The sequence below is a fragment of the Talpa occidentalis genome, unplaced genomic scaffold (genome assembly GCF_014898055.3).
Source record: "Talpa occidentalis isolate TD23 unplaced genomic scaffold, MPIMG_talOcc4v2.1 talOcc4.10, whole genome shotgun sequence".
In the NCBI taxonomy this organism is placed as follows: Eukaryota; Metazoa; Chordata; class Mammalia; order Eulipotyphla; family Talpidae; genus Talpa; species Talpa occidentalis.
Genome location: NW_023600993.1, coordinates 13,334,900 through 13,351,592, shown reverse-complemented (window position 1 = coordinate 13,351,592; position 16,693 = coordinate 13,334,900). Strand labels below are relative to the sequence as shown.

The window sequence follows — 16,693 nt, the reverse complement described above, 5'->3', positions numbered from 1 at the left end:
TGGAGATGACATGTACTTACCTGGCTCACATACCCGGATCCCTGGAAAGAAAATAGACCAATCAAAGAGGAACTGTTCAAGATTTAGACAGTGCTTCCAAAATCTGAAAGCAATTTTGGTTTGTGAGAAACAGTAATGAGGCTGCAGTGTGCAGTGTCGTTTCAAAAATAGGATGAAGCTTGGAAAATAAAGGCTTGGAATCAACACCCTGCTGGCCAGGGAAGGGGACATCGGCTCCGGCCCGGAGCTGCCTCTGAAGGCCCCCGCCCCCTACCAGCACAACCTCGCGCAGCGTGAGCGCGAAGGGAAAGAGGCATCTACGTTGGCCTAGTCAGCTGTCCAGCTGTTGGTGCCTTCCGCAAAGCACAAACGTCCACCAGATTCCTTTCTTTCCAAGCTGTTCAACAAACCAGTAGCTACTCTTAAGAGCAGAATATTTTGAATTAGAAAAATGTCAACTTTCATTAAATGCATGCACTGTCATCACGAAGTATCATAAAACATTTTTAATGTGAACACTACTTCATACAATGAAAACCTATTTACAATGTGTTGCTTCCATGGACTGCTTTCCTTTCTTGTGGAGACACGGAGTGTAGCTTTGGCTGGGGAGCTTCAGGCTCCTCTCCTTGAACTTCACAGTTCTCCAGGGTCCTTGGGGAGACAGGAAATCTGTCCACTCACATCCTCCTTGGTAATCACGGCTCAGCAGGCACGCCAGCAGAGTCATTGCAACCCGGAGACTCTGACACTCACGCTTAGGTAAATTGCGTAGATATCGTTTTTCTCCAATAAATACTAATTTGACAACAGTGCGATCCATTTCCAGCTTAAGTTGTTTTCCCGTAGGAAAACATTTGTTTCTCAATGGAACTAGAGAGGAAAGTCTGGGGTTCACACTGATCTGACCTACAGTTTCCTTGTATACAAATATAGTGTATTTTGGCCAGGAATATAATTTCTTGTTAAAGAGTTTATTTGCCTTCACACGCCAGTTTGCTACATACATTCACAGTTTTAATAGACAGTAATTAGCTATTCCAGTTGTGCTTTAAAACCCCAAATATTATTTTAATTATTGAGTGCAAAGCAAACGTCCCATTTCACTACAATTGGTCCTAGAGTTATAAACTCCAAAATGATTTCTAGAAAGTTCTCTCATTCTCCAGTTTCGTCATTTGCTTTCTCAGGGATGGCTTCCAGGCTCCGGCGCGGCTTCGGAACGTCGGTGTTTTCTGTACCTGGCTTATTCAGCCCACACGAAACAGCAGCAAAATGGATTTGTTTCAGATTCTCCAGAGTCTCATTTTTAGCATATTTCAAAAGATCTGCTTGTCCCTGTAACAAAACAAACAGTGAAACAGTATGAGATGTGACATGACTCACCCCTGCATTTGGACAATAAAGGTCTTCCATGAAACACTTTCATTCCGCCGCGAGGGCACATTTCTTAATGACACTGCATCTCGCTAGGTCAGTTCTAATTAAAAAATAATCTGTTCTCCAAGTTTAAACTCCTTTTGATTTTCACTTTTCAAAAGTCCCTTCCATTTATAAACCTAATGCGGAGTAGACCCCACTGTTTATACTGGTTAAAATGGTATCTTTTGCTAATGGTTTAGCCAGCCTTTCCCCCCCCGCCCTGTCATGCTTTTGTTTTGTTTTTTTAAAGATTTATTTATTTATACAAGCACTGGGTACAGTCAGAAGCGCGGGAGGGTGAGAGAATTCACCAGAGCCAGAGCGGGGAGCAGAGCAGGCAGAAGGACCGAAGTACACGGCTGAGGGGAGCAGCGGGCGGCAGGAGAGGTCTGCGCGCCATGCGGGACCCTCCTCTGGTGGCCGGGGAGCAGCCGGGGATCGAACCGGCGCCGCAGAGGCTGCGGGCAGCTTTGCAACCCAGCACTCAACCGCTGCGCCACCAGAGAGGCCCCCCCGTCATGCTTTTTAGTGACTTCTTATTCTGAAATCAGTGTGAACGCGCAGGATGCAGCGAGAGAACCTGTATGTTTGTGGCCACAGCACAGAACCCACTGACCCGGCCCGCCTGTCCCTCGCTCCAGCTCACTTTGCGCCCACAGCCGCCGCCCTCACCCCCAAGCCCTGACTCCCCCGACAGCGGCTCCTCTGCTCGCAGACGTCAAGATCTGCTTCGGCAGCGGGAGTGTGTGGTCTCGCCAGGCCTGCGCCTCACACTTGCTAAGAGGAGGAACGACGGACAGACTTCTCCACTCTGCACCAACTTCCCTAGCCAGATTTTGATTTACTTGATGTGACCAGCAGCTTGACACACATGCAGCCTGGCACATATATGGGTCAGAAAACCCTGGCAGGGCCTGAAGCATGTCCACTGAGAGTCGGAATAGCCTGGTAATCGGCCAACGAAGCTTGTCAATTTGATGTTTTGGCAAGAGAATTCTTTTGGTGAGGCATGGGGGCGCCGTCTTGTGCCTCTCAGGGTATTTAGCAGCATCCCTGGCCTTTACCCACTAGACACCAAGAGCACCCCCTCAGTTGTGACAGCCCAAACGCCAAATGTCCCCTGGGGGTGAAGCTGCCCCTGGTTGAGAACCACTGAGCTCATGTGTCAGCCAGTGATTTAGACAACTGGGCGGGGGAAGGACATGGTGTCGGCTCCACTGTAAATGCAAACGCTGCTTTTGTATCTTGCCTCCCCATATTTCAATTATTGTCCACCAACAGGCCTTTCTGCTTAAACTATCACCATTTCTTCTTTCTATTCTCCTTACTCACATTTCCCCTTTTCCCTCAGACCCTCCGTTTGTTCTGGTTCCATCTAAGAAAATATTGGGTATAAAGGTTCCTGCTTTCACAGAATTATTCCGAGATTCATGTGGTGGGTGGTGATGTCACACACCACAGTGGCCCTGGATGCAAGTCCGTCTATGGGGAGAAATCTGGTGATGAACGTTTCATCCTGAAGCACACAGGTCCCGGTATCTTGTCCCTGGAAAGTGCTGGGCCCAACACAGATAGTTCCCAGGTTTTCATCTTTACCACCAAGAACGCACGGTTGGAGGGTGAGCATGGGTGTTGGGTGAGGTGAAGGAGCGCATGAGCATTGTGGCAGCCAGGGGTACTTTGGTCCAGGACTGGCGAGACCAGCAAGAAGGCACCATTGTCACTGTGGACAAACCTACTAAATTTATGTTTTATCTTAACCACCAGCCCATCCCTTCTGTAGCTCAGAAGAGGACCCCTTCATGTTCATTTGCTGGGAACATTATGCTCTCCCTCGAGCTCTTCAATTAGGTATTTTCTTTACCCCTTCTGAATCCAGCTGGATTGTACAGTGAAGCTTATGATTATGAAATAAGCAACAGTAACAAAATAAACTCCAGAATGAAGGTGTCAATATCTACAAAAAAGCTTATTGGGGTTTTGACTGAATCTATACATCAGGTTGGAAAGAAATGACGTCTTGCAAATATTGAGTCTTTCTACCCATGAACATGTACTCTGTCATTTATTTAGTTCTTCTTTGATATCTTTCATCAGAATCTTATAGTTTTCTTCATATAGATCTTGTAGGTTTTATACCTAGGTACTTTATTTGGGGGGGGGAACTAATATAAGTTGTATCATGTTTTTAAGTTCAAATTCTACTTGTTCAATGCTGGCATATAAGGTGTTTAACTTTGTATCTGCCAACCTTGCTCATACCACCTAATAGTTGCAGGATTTTTCTGGCTGATTCCTTGGAATTTCTACATAAATGATGCCATCGTTAAACAAAGTTTTACTTGTTTCCTAATCTGTATGCTGTTGCTTGTCTCACTGTAGCAGCCAGGACTGATATCAGGTGACCTGAGCTCTTTATTCCAGCTCTTAGCTGCAAAGCTTTGAGTTCCTCCCCACTAAGTATGATGCTATTGAGAGTTGTATGTTTTCTGTTGTTGTTTATGAGATTGAAAAAGGTCTGTAGTCCTAGTTAGTTGAGTGTTTTTGTCAAAAATGGCTATTAGATTGTGGCAAATGCTTTTTCCATATTTAGATGTTTGTGATGGATTATTACACTGATTTTTGATTGTTGAAACCACTTTTCATACCTGATATAAACCTTACTTGATCATGGTGTATATAACATTCTTTCTATACATTGTTAGACTCAATATTTTGTTGAAAACTTTCGCATCTGTGCTCATGAGAAATATTGTTATTTTCTTTCTTACGACATCTGGTTTTGGTGTTAGGGTGATGCTGACCATGGCCAATGTATCAATATTAGGAAGTACCCACTTCTCTGCTTCCTCATCTGGAAGAGATAGTTGAGGACTGGTGTCATTTCTTCCTTTCACGTTTCATACACTACACCAGTGAACACAGCTGAGCTGGTGCTTTCTGTTTTAGAAGGTTGTTGATAATTGATTCAAGTAAGAGGAATCCATTCATAGTGTTTTCCTTTTTGTTTGAGTCTTGGCAGATCGTGTCCTTCAAGGGATTGGTCCATTTCATCCAGATTCTTCCTCATATCTTCCGTGTGTGTGTGTGTGTGGGTGTGTGTAGGTGTAGGTGTGTGGTGCGTTCTACCTTCTCTGTTTCGATAAATCTTACAAATAGGTATTTTATTTTTAAATACATGGAATTAAATGAACTATATTATTCAGTTTCCTTTTATTTTCCAACAAGAATCATGTCTTGGTGACCACTCCACATCAGTGCATATAGATCTACCATACGGTGACAGGGAATTTAAAACAAAAATCCCCAGATGGTGCCGGATAATTAATGTAGTAATAACAGAACTTGTTCTCCTGCTAATTCTTTTGTTTCCAAAGCTCAGACAAAGCCTCTGGCATCTTGACTACACCAGGCCTTCATCCATTGTCCATGTGAGACAGGAAGAACTTAAAAACAGGTGATGAGCCTGGGCTTGGGGAGCTGCAAGCTCTGTCCGCATCACTTTGTTCTGTGAACCTGAAATGACATGCCTGACGCCTCTTGAGCGGTGGCATCTAGCACAGCAAAGAACAATCCTGAAAGAGGTTTCAGAGCTCGAGCGCTTTGCCTCAGGAGGAGGGAGAAGCAAGGGCTGTTGACACGGCTACTGCTCACGGACCTCGGAGCCTGGTTTTGAGGACTCCTTGGCACTGACCTTGCGAAGTGTTCACTGCTGAGAAACTCAAACCTTATTTGGATTCACACATTTCGTTTTGAATTTTATAATCTATTCTATTTGATTTTCATCTTGAAATATTTATAACAACTTTGGGTCAAATATTCAGGGCTTTTACTTAGGCTCAGGAAATAATCTTTAAAAGATGTGGTGGAGGGCAGGCTGGATGCCCACGGCGCCTGCGGAGAGTCTGGATAATCCGCTCCCTCGGCCGTGGTCCCCCTGGGCCGGGACCAGGGGCTGGCGTGGCCCAGACAGGGTGCGGCCGGATGCCAACACTCAGCAGAGCCCGGCCATACTCAGCACTCATGAATCACCAAACCTTCTGTCTGACCACAAAAGATGTTCTAGTTTGTAATATATTAAAAATGCCTTAAGGCATGCGTTAGTGCTACATGGTTTTCTGAAACCAAAATGAACCACCGCTGCTTTTATTTAAACCTAGAGCTAAAGCAATAGTGACTCTATATTTCAGTTAATTTTTCCAAAGCTTTAAAAATTTTTCTTGTAATCTATTAGAGAAAAGCAGAGTTGCCGTATTTCCGAGGTAGTGATCCAATGTGGCCGCTGCCCCTGGCCTCTGTCCCTCACCCTTGCGCTGGCCACATGCTGAGAGCTAGAGGGCCACCGGCCTCTCCCTGGGGCTGGCCGCGCCTTTTCTTCCAAAATATACATGCTGACTTCTGGGGTGTTCTGGGGCCAAAGCCCCAACCGGAGAAGATTCACCTGGACGGGTGTGTCGTAGGCTGACTTCTTCATCCACTCGAGAACACGGCAGACTTTAGGTATCGTCATTTATACCTTATGCTGCCTCTCCTCCCCCAAGAAATGTGACTGATTTCTGGGTAGAGAAGTGGAGGAAGATGCCTGCAGAGACTAAGGCCCAGCGTGAAGCCAGATCCTCACCAGCCCACGGGTCCCTGCTTAGCAATTCGACGGGCTGTGTCTTGTCTTTCCATCACACTGCAGGACTCCAAGAGGCCTCAGGAGCCCTTTCTGTCACTCTGAGAGACATGCATCAGCTGCCTATAACTAGACTCTGGGAAAATCTGCGCGTTAAAATTCTTTCTACTTCTAAGTAGGATACTTTAGGAATTAGGGCACAGCTAGCTATTCTTAGTTTCACGTTGGCATTTTTAAATTCATTTTTATTAAGGTAACACTGCTTTACAACACTCTAGATTGAGAAATACCTCTTCAGGTGCATTTTATCACACCACACCTGCCACCAAGGCCCCCCAGTCTTCTACAGTGGTCCGCTGGCCCCCACTCAGTCTTTAGGAAGCATCAGTTTTAGTCAGATTCCTAGGGTTTGGTGTTGTCTGCCTCTAGTTTCTCTCTATTCCATATGAGCGAAACCATCTGGTATTTGTCTTTCTCCCTCTGGCTTATTTTGCTTAGCATAATTGCCTTCTGTTCCACGTTGTTGCAAATGGCACAGAATTCATCTGTTTTCATAGCTGAGTAGTATTCCATTGCATGGCTATACCGCATCTTAGTCCACTCATCTGCCCTTGGGCAGTTAGTGGCTTCCATAACTTGACTATTGTCAGTAAGTTCTGCAATGAACACAGGACTGCACACATCCCTTTGAATTAGTGTTACTCTGTTCTTTGGCTAGGGACCTCTGAGTGGAATTGCTGAATATATGGTAGACCTTTTTTTAGCATTCTAGGAAGCTTCATATTGTTTCCCATCGTGGCTGGACCAGTCTGTATTCCCATGTGCAGTGCTTTTATTAAGGTACATCCTTGCCGATACTTACTGTTGCTGGACTTTTTGATATGGGGCATTCTCAAAAGATGTGAGATGGTATCACATTGTGGTTTTGATTTGTATTTCCCTGATAAGTGATGATGAGCATTTTTCACATGCCTATTTGACCATCTATGTGTCTGCTTTGGAAAAGTGTGTATTTAGGCCTTCTGCCCATTTTTTGATTGGGTTTTTTGTTTTTTGCTGAGTTGATGAGTTCTTTGTAGATCTTGTCAGATGCATGATGTGCAAATATTTTCTCACATGTTAACTTACTCCAGTAGATCATGGTAACCTATTGAAAGGTCTATGTAACTGAACGCAAACTTTGTGGTCTAAAGATTAGCTATCAAGCAGATTCCTTAGTAGGCCAATTATTGTTATCAATGAATACATCTTGACTTTTAAAAGAAAATTATTTTTGTTCAATCAACTCCCATCTTCCAGGATCTATATATTTTTTTGAAAAATAGTTGTTTTTTTATTTTTTTAATTTTTTTTAAAGATTTATTTACTTATTTATACAAGCACTGAGTATAGTCAGAAGCATGGGAGGGTGAGAGAATTCACCAGAGCCAGAGTGGGGAACAGAACAGACAGACTGACGAAGTACACTACTGAGGGGAGCAGCGGGCGGCAGGAGAGGTCCGCGCGACATGTAGGACACTTGCCCGGTGGCCGGGGATCGAACCGGCGCTGCAGAGGCTGCAGGCAGCTTCGCAACCCAGCGCTCAACCGCTGCGCCACCGGGGAGGCCCTATTTTTAAATGTTCTATCCCCTGTAGTGATCAACTTGCATGTTCTAGATCTTCTAGAAATCGCTATGTTCAACTGAAACAACTTGATGGGAACACTACCCATAGGGCTTGTTTTCAAAGGTAACTACAATGCACAGCAGCACAATTACAAGTCTACCTGAGTGTGTTGTAAAGTCATTTGAAAATTAGCTCAGAGCAAGTTTTGTGAATGGAAATGTAGTTCTCACTCACACTCTACCTACAAAGGTGGTAACAAATACAGATAAATTAAGAAAAAAAGGTGCACGTTGAGGGTTTCTCTGCTGCATCTCACCCAAGTGCCTTCTGCAGTTCAAACCTGAGAACCGAACCGGCAAAGCTCTAACACAATCGCGTGACCAGGAAACAAAAATCAAGTTGACAGGAAGTCACAATTTCCCGATGGTTATTTATGTGGCATATTAATAGCACGCGGTTACATGCATGGTACTTTTAAGTATGGCGTTTCAGTAAATGTTTTGTGATTAGTTATAGTTTGGAGTGCTGTGAGATTCCTATACAAACTGAATTCACTTCCATCTAATATTTCGTGTTTCCAAAATCATGGCCAATGCACAGACCTCTAAGGTTGCTATGGAAACTACTGTATTTCTTATAACCTATCACAATTCCTACTGACTCTAAAGAGGGCGGACATTATCGTTCTCGATGTGAAACCACTGACGCTATGATATGTGTAAAACTCAATATGTAGGGATGTACACCAGCACAGCCTTGTAGAGACAACAGCTGCCATTTATTGAGTGACAACTGTGTGTGAGGCACTCTGGTAAGCTCTTTACAAGGATTATTTCATGAATCTCTGGATTCTCTGAGAGAGGAGGTGGCTGCTATATCCCCATTTTATAGATGAGGGAAATTAAGTTTAGAGACTTGCCTCAAGCAGTAGCAAATTGCACTTTAACACACAGCTTTTTCTGTGTTTTTTCGATAAACCAAACCATGGGGCTCAAACCACATAGAGTTCGAGTCTCACATGTTCCACGGACGCTATAATGTGAGTGAAGTGGAACGCCCACCTCGTTTTTAATATACTCAGCATATCACCAATAGTGTGGGCAATTCACTCTTTTCCTGTGATTAACTACAGGGAACAGAAATACAGATTTCCAATTCCTATTTGTTGAATGAAGAGTGAGTGAGGAAGAAATGAATGGGCTGTAGGAATCTCAGCTACTGATTCTGAATTGCCACTGCTCACGCTGCGACAGCCCCCACTGGGTGGCCCCGTGTGGCAGGCCAAGATGACGGCACATTAATGAGCGTGCAGGAAGCCTCCCTGCTCTTCCCACTGAAATTTCAATAAGCCTCACACTTGAAAAAGATGGTTGGTCATCTGTCACCTAGAGCTCAAGCCACAGGGAAGGTGACTCATGCTTCTCTGTAGGATGTTAGGTTCATTTATAATTTTATTTTTTTCCTTGTGCTTTTGGCTTTCCCTTGTGTTTATTCACAAGTTCAAAGGAGCAGAATGTGACCTGCAGATGAACCTGTCTCACTGCAGCAGGAAGACGCCTTCCCTCTCCCCTGACTTCCAGCCCCAGGTTTCAGGGGTGCTGGAAGGTGGATGCGGGCTCTGTGAGGGTGCAAAGAATAACACTTACCCCTTGATTTTTCTCTTAATTCAAAGAGACCTTTCAACTCTAAGGTGCAAGGACATCTTATGCAAGGACAGGGGGTCGATCTGAGGATTATCCTCAAGTCTCATCCCTTCCCCACCCCCACCCTCTTTGTCTACTCCTTCGGCTGTCTCATCTCATTTTTGCAGTTATTCCTCAGTTTAGCAATGATTGCTCAAAGGTTTGTATGAAAGTTAACAGCTGAAAAATTTAAATATAAGAATTAAATTCAGAATGAATTCCTTTCTAAACAGTTTTATGTTTCACTCAACCAAGATGGAGTGCAGGGGCTCCCTGGCAGTGGGTGCAGTGTGTGGCCTTCCACATCCCGAGCTTCGTGGCTTCTCACGACAGAGCTTGGCCCCCACAGTGGCCCCTCCCACCCACCGCAGACACAGGAAGGGCTAACACCCCTGCCATCAGTGCCGGCTGTGGTGGGAAGGGTGCTGCTTGGCAGAGCTGGGCGCTCAGGTGGCAGAGGGCGGTGAGGGCTCGGGGGCAGTGCGGGGAGGTGAGCTACATACGATCTAAGCACTAAAAGCAGGGGGTCAAGAGAGAACTCCAGGCGCAGAGGGACAGAGCCCGTCCACACAGAGACCTGGCAAGTGAGGGGCTGCTGGGCGTGAGCAAGGCCAGGACCCCTGGTGAAAGCGCCTGGAAATGCAAGTAAAAGCTGCTGGCGGAAGCCCTGCCCTCACAAGGGTGTCTTCTAAGCATTTCTTTTGCATAATTGAATGTTTGCTGACTCCTCACAAACTCCTATTAGTGGGACCCAAATATCTTGAGGTTTTACATGGATCAGAAAATACAGTCTGCCTGAAGACAAATACCATTGTAGTTTGGATTTTGAGCCATTATGAGGAGTTTCCATATGCTGACAAAAGGCTTTGAGTCAATTACAGCTTTTCAGGAAAACAAGCCTCAAGATAAATCATCTGGAATAAATAAATAGAGGGGATCAGCATTGACTAAGAGGAGCTGCCCTGGAGTGCGGTAGTGATTCTTTTTTGTTTTGTTTTGTTTTTATTTATTTATTTGTTTGTTTGTTTGTTTGTTTTATACATGCACTGGGTACAGTCAGAAGCGCGGGAGGGTGAGAGAATTCACCAGAGCCAGAGCGGGGAGCAGAGCAGGCAGAGGGACCGAAGCACACTGCTGAGGGGAGCAGCGGGCTGCAGGAGAGGTCTGCGCGCCATATGGGACCCTCCTCTGGTGGCCGGGGAGCAGCCGGGGATCGAACCGGCGCCGCAGAGGCTGCGGGCAGCTTCGCAACCCAGCGCTCAACCGCTGCGCCACCGGGGAGGCCCGCGGTAGTGATTCTTGAAAGGAAATCAGTGTTTGTCTTTAGACCTTCAAGGTACGCCCTGCATCTTAGGCACAAACAAAGGAAATCAAGTTTAATGTCTTAGCCAGGTGTGAAAACGGTCCACTTTACTTATTTGCAGAAATCTTATGTTTCTAAAGAGAAGTCACGAATGACTTTCAACTTTCATTTTCAGTCCTAGGGGAAGCTGCTTCATCTACAGATTGTACCACCATGGTGCATTCCAGGCTGTGAACATAGAGGTACATGTGGCTCTTCTGGAAGAATCTGAGGGTAGGTATTGGTTTTTCTTTGAGTGGTAGAATTCACCAGGGAAGCCATCTGGTCCTGGAATTTTGCTTTTTGGGAGGCTTTCTGATACCTGTTTCTTCCTGGTTTAGTCTTGGAAGGCTGCACCCAGGTTGGGTTTGTGGATGCTGCCATTGCTGGTCTCCTGGTTGTGCCCCGAGTCCCAATCCATCACCTGATATAGACCAGGTGGCTCTCTCTGGTATTGGGTGTGATGAGCTGAAGAACATTTGTCGAGTTAGGGGTATCTCGTAGATTGAATGGGGAGAGACAAGAGAAGCGGCTCATGTCACAGTAATGTAGACATCACGCCGTAAGCTCTCTTAGCCACAAAGGGATTTTGTAGGAAATAAGTATCTCTTACTGTAAACCCTGCTCAGTAATTCATCTAGGTTCTTCATGGCTCATTTTTCTTCTGTTAAATTTAGTGCTTAAAAAAAATTAAGATTCCATCCACCTTATTTCATATCTGTGCTCGTGAGCTGTAACATGCTTTTATAGACCACCAATCACTGCCAGTGAACTAGGATATGATGCAAAGACGCTATGGGTAATGAGGGAGATACATACCAATTTCACAGATGTCAAAAATGTGGGAAAAAGACGACCCATCATCGATCAGTGAGATGCGCCTCTAGCAGCCACGCGTCCACCCCCAGACACACGCACGCAACAACGTGCCTGCAACAAGCTCGCCTCTGTTTAATAATTATTCCTCAGAGGAAGGTGCCGATGTCATTTAGAAACTTTTTTCTATACTAAAAGAGTTCACTATAATGAAGGCACATTTAGGAAAATGTGCTTTTCATTCCAAGAGAAAAACGCCTGGAAACAAATTACCAAGATGTCCATAGTGGATCCTTGTGGGCATGGGCATGGTAATCATGGGTGACATGTCTTCCTTAGTGTTTTAATTTTGAAATGAACAAATAACACAAGCAAGTATTTGTAAAAACTCAGGATGGGGGCTCCCCAGTGGCACAGCGGGTTGAGCGCAGCGCTGTGAAGCTGTCCAAAGCCTCTGTAGCACATGTTCGATCACGGCCAGCCAGGGAGCAACCCACATGGTGCAGCAGACCTCTCCTGTCTCACCAGACCTCTCCTGTCTCGCTTGCTGCTCCCCTCAGCAGTGTATTTCATCAGTCTGCCTGTTTCGTTCCCCGCTCTGTCTCTGGTGAATCCCTCACCCTACTGCGCATCTGGCCTGTACCCTGGTTTTTGTATGCATGAATAAGTAAATCTTAAAAAAAAAAAAAAGTTTTAAAAAAATTCAGGACGGACATCCTTAGATACAGGAGCTTCCCCTGGAGGCCTCGTAGGGCGCGGTCACTCCTGGTCTTCACACCGGCGTCCTCCCTGGGGTGACTGGCCGCCCTGCCTCCTCCATTGTTCAGATGAGTGACATGATGCACAAGGAAGGACACAGTGGATCTCGTTCTATGGCAGTGGGGTATAATTTTGAGGGTGCCTCAGCATCCCAAGAAACTTGAGCAAGCAGATTACTGCTCTCCCTCTCTGGAGACTGTTCCAGCATGTCTACCAGAGGGCACAGAGTGAGCATAAGCACCTCAGGTAATTCCATGCCTGGTCTCAGAGTTCTGGGGCATCCTCAGCATCGTCTGAAACTTCCCCTCAGCCTGTGCCCCTCAGGAGGGCGCCCCTGTCCACAGCACACCACAGATGGCCATGAGGATACGTCTCACCCAGCTCTCCACAAACAAGTGGTGAGAAGAACGCGAGGGATCTAGTTCTCCCTGCCAGGAAAGGGCTGGGAGTTCAAGTCAGACCCACATTGATTCTCCTCAGGAAATTTTAAACCTGTGAAATACACAGGAATGAAAAAAAATTCCTTCCATCATGCAGAAACCACACACAGATCTCCCCAGCTCTTGCCCATTCCCAGCTTAGGTTCTACCACACTCATGTCTACTGTAGCAAATATAACCCTGGAGGTCTTCAAAAGATCTATGATCCTGTCTTAAAACATTTATTTCCATGAGCATAAGGCTCAGGTGCTAATTCTCTCCTTGGCCTAATTCAAAATAAAATAGGTTTTCATAGTATAGTTATTTGGTTTAGTTACTGATTTCTAAAATTTGGTCTATGACTTTATGTCAGCTGTTTTTCATTAGGATGTACACCAGATCCCCATTTTTGGTGGCTTTTCGCCCAGAGCTTCTCAAACTTAATGGGCATGAGAATCTCCTGGGATCCTGTGACGAGAGAGAGTCTGACTGTGCAGGCCTGGGGTGAGGCTGAGAGTCTGCGTTCCTACCAGCCCCCTGGTGATGCCCAGGCTGCTGGTTCCTGGACCACAACAAGTAGCTGACTGGTGAAAGTTTGGTCCCTAAGTCTATTTTTTCCTATAAAGAAATAAAAACAAAATAAGCATTTGTCCCTATCATATGTGTTAAACTGCTGTGTTCTTTTCCACTGAGGGTTGCAGGAAATCTGTAGCTCACCTCCGCCTCTGGTGGGGAGGGGAATAAGTCAGCAAGTTATAGAGCCAAATTCCTATAGCTGTTGTTTACTGAGCTGCAAATTATCAGAGTTAAATTCTAAGCAGAAGATCTAAAGATAAAAAACGTGGGTAGGAAGGGGAATGTTTGAAGAAGTCAAGAAAATGATTTTAATTATAAAATGGAGTCAGGCTTTAACGTGAGAAAATGCAAGTTGGCTAGCTTTGGAAGGGCGATTTTTTATTAAGTCAGAAAACCGTTGTCAGGCCTCGGGGATGGATCTTTTCACTTGAAGGGGAACAAGGAAATTAAAAGAGGCAGCTGTGATAATGTCTTTACAGTTTTGAATTCAACCGAGCAGAAACTTTGGAGGGTGAATACCAGAGAGTAATTTTACATTGAGCTGTCCAAGATCCAGAGTGAAATATGTCAAGCTCGCAACCACCAAGAAGAAAAGCAAAGACCAGTGAGAGAAAACTCAGAAAAGTTTCAAGGTATATACACAGGACTATAGGAAAAAAGTCCTGTCTGTGATTTAGAGGAGAGTCTGTGGCAGGACGAGGTTTACCTTTGCTTATTGCTACTGTGATATTTCCAGCTATTGCATCGGCAACACAATGCCGATAAATGGAGTTGTGGAGCAGGCTGCACAATGAAGGATGCTGCTGAACGAGCAAGATCCTGGCCTTTTTATTGATAGGATAGTCATGCAGCATCAGTTACATGGAGTAGGAGGTCAAAGAGGGTGAAACTGAAAATGTGCTTAGATTATCTAGGGCTTCAGGGGGACATGAGGCTGCTGACCAGATAATTCTTATCTGTGTGATGACCAAGTGTTGTAGCTGAAACCGTACCCCAGGCCCCCAGCCATGGTTCCAATCTTATCAACAAGGCTTTCCACTGATCAGCTTCTGGGGTTATACATCAATCAACAGCTCCCTGGGTGTTCCCAATCATACCTCATGATGCATACCCTTCTCAGGGTGATCAAGCTTTCTGCTGTTGATTGATTTGAAGGGCACCTTGTAACATAAGGCTCCTATAACTGATTGAATGGACAGTTCTGACCTTGTATAGGAATGCAGAACTGCAGATAACAAAAATGGTGACTGAACAGGCTGCTTAGGATTAGCAGACCCACATCTGACCTTGCAAATATTTTACTTTTTAAATGGGCATGCTAAGACAGCAAGGAAGAGACAGAAATAGATGTCTTCTCCCTTGAAGGAAAATTCATATTCTTATTTTCTCTTGGGATTCTATTAATATTAAGGCTATACTTTAAATATTAAGCATACTTTAATTATGTCCAAGTAACTGACATCTTTAAGTTCCCAAGCATTCCTCTGTAATCAATATTTTCCACTTCACAGGCAGCAACTGGCATTGATAAACTTGACAGGGTGTCAAGGACAAAAGGCCAGGTCCTCTCCCTTCTCTAGAACCCACAATGAGCCAACTGTTCAAGTTGCCACGTTCCCCGAAGCCACAGGGCCCAGCTGTGCCCTGCACATGCCCCTGCGGGCGGAGCTCTCACTGGACTCAGAGCTGTGCTTTCGCCAGTGGCTGGTGGCGCACCCCGCAGGAAGTGTGGCCCTGAAAGGAAGAAGCTGGTAGAAAAGATAATCAAGACCACCAGAACCCACTGGCTAGATACCTTTAAGATGGTGATATTCCAGGTAAAGCTCTCCACTGCTTTTTGTAGTTTTCTTTCCTTCAAGCCTTCCTTGGTGCCTATGCTGTGCAAGTGTTCATGGAATTCCATGGCTGAAAGAAAGAAAGCGTGTGTTACTTCCCCTTCTAATTCATGGTAATAAGCAAACAATACTTACTTTTCTGCGCCTAGCTAAAATGATTCCAGCCTCCAATGCATAAATGCATCTATATTTAGAAGAATAAATAATGGGGAAGACACTGAAAAATTCACAGCACCCACAGATGCAGGCCTCTTGGGGCCATGACAGTTCCCTGTGGATTTGGAAGGCACATGTTTAGACCTGAGTATTCTGAGGCTCAGTGAGGTAGGAGACTGAGGTTGTGGAGGAGGGGCTGGGACTGGAGCCCAGGTGTTTGGGATCTTGGGGGACTCCTTCAGCTCCACTGTCACAATGGAATGATGCCAACTAATGTTTTTCCTGTCACATTAAAATCAACCTGAGGTCAGATCCAAGCAAGCCTAAAGGAGAGGATGAGGAAAACATCAAGAACCCTGCTTGGCGTCTATCTTATAATTCTTCCCCACAATTTACAGAATGGAAAGAGTATACTGTCATCCAAATCGCCTCTCAGAAGCTCTTCAAGCAGCAACTCTGAAATAATGGAGGAGTAAGTGTGACGGTAATTTTACTGGTTTAATTACCATTACGACTCAGGGACTTTTTACATATTTAATGATCCGTAGTCAATTATCCCATCTCTGGCTACTGCGAATTCTTCAGACTGGTACTACTTCCCTTTGAAGTGACCAGTTAGCTTTTGAGTCCGTCCTTGCTCTCTGCCACAAAATGTTCTAGACTTACTACATTTCTCATCTCACACCTAGAACCAGGTATTTCTCCAGGGACCGCTGGATTCTTGCAGTGGGGAATGATATGGAAAGACTATGCTCTGCGCAAAAGGAGTGCTCCTTGCTGCTGAGTTTTCATTGTTTTCTAGGCCTTTTCACGGGACAAGTGTAGGACACATTCTTCCATTAAAAAAAAAATAAGAGCTGGTTAATATTCTGAATTCAAATATAAGTGTAACAAGGTTTTTATATAAAAGATTTTTTGTGGCGAGGAGAGAGCTTTTGTGGATGTAATTTGTCTTGAGGTTATGTCAAACCTTCACTTGATTCCAGAGTCAAACTATATATCAAGGTGTATTCAGGTAAGTCTTGCTTCCTTACCTTGATACCTCCTTTTATTAATTTTTAACAATGTTTCATTAATCGCATGGTTTCTCGGTGAAAACTTAAGCAATGTGTACATCCACCCAGAACCCTCCCTTTTTTGTAAAAAGGTGGCACATTATGGTGCATGGTACTGTACCTTGGTTTAGTTTTCTCCTCGAGTAACTGCTAATGGAGATCACTCCTGGACAGTGTTGAGAGACCGTGCTCACTCTAACAGGGACACAGGCCTCACCATGTGGATGACCAGGATGTTTAACCAGTGCCCTACTCGTGAACATCAGGTTATATCGCATTTTTAACTATTACAGATAATGTGGAATACTTGTAATTCCTAACTTTAGCACCACTTCAAAGCATCTCTTGCTATAGTGATTGACAGCACTCTTGCTCCTGTGTTTAAAGAGTAAGCAAGAGCTGACAC

At 44.9% G+C, this 16,693-nt stretch overlaps 1 protein-coding gene across 1 annotated transcript in view; it reads right to left on the bottom strand.

The window, feature by feature from the left end:
• Nucleotides 1-493: 493 nt before the first annotated feature.
• The window catches only part of PLCL2 (phospholipase C like 2), a 155,552-nt gene continuing 139,352 nt past the window's right edge, over nucleotides 494-16,693 (bottom strand). Inside the window, 2 exon segments of the mRNA XM_037524812.2 lie at nucleotides 494-1,338; nucleotides 15,037-15,146. Of these exon segments, the coding sequence (XP_037380709.2) occupies nucleotides 1,159-1,338; nucleotides 15,037-15,146 (290 nt within the window). The 3' untranslated portion in view covers nucleotides 494-1,158.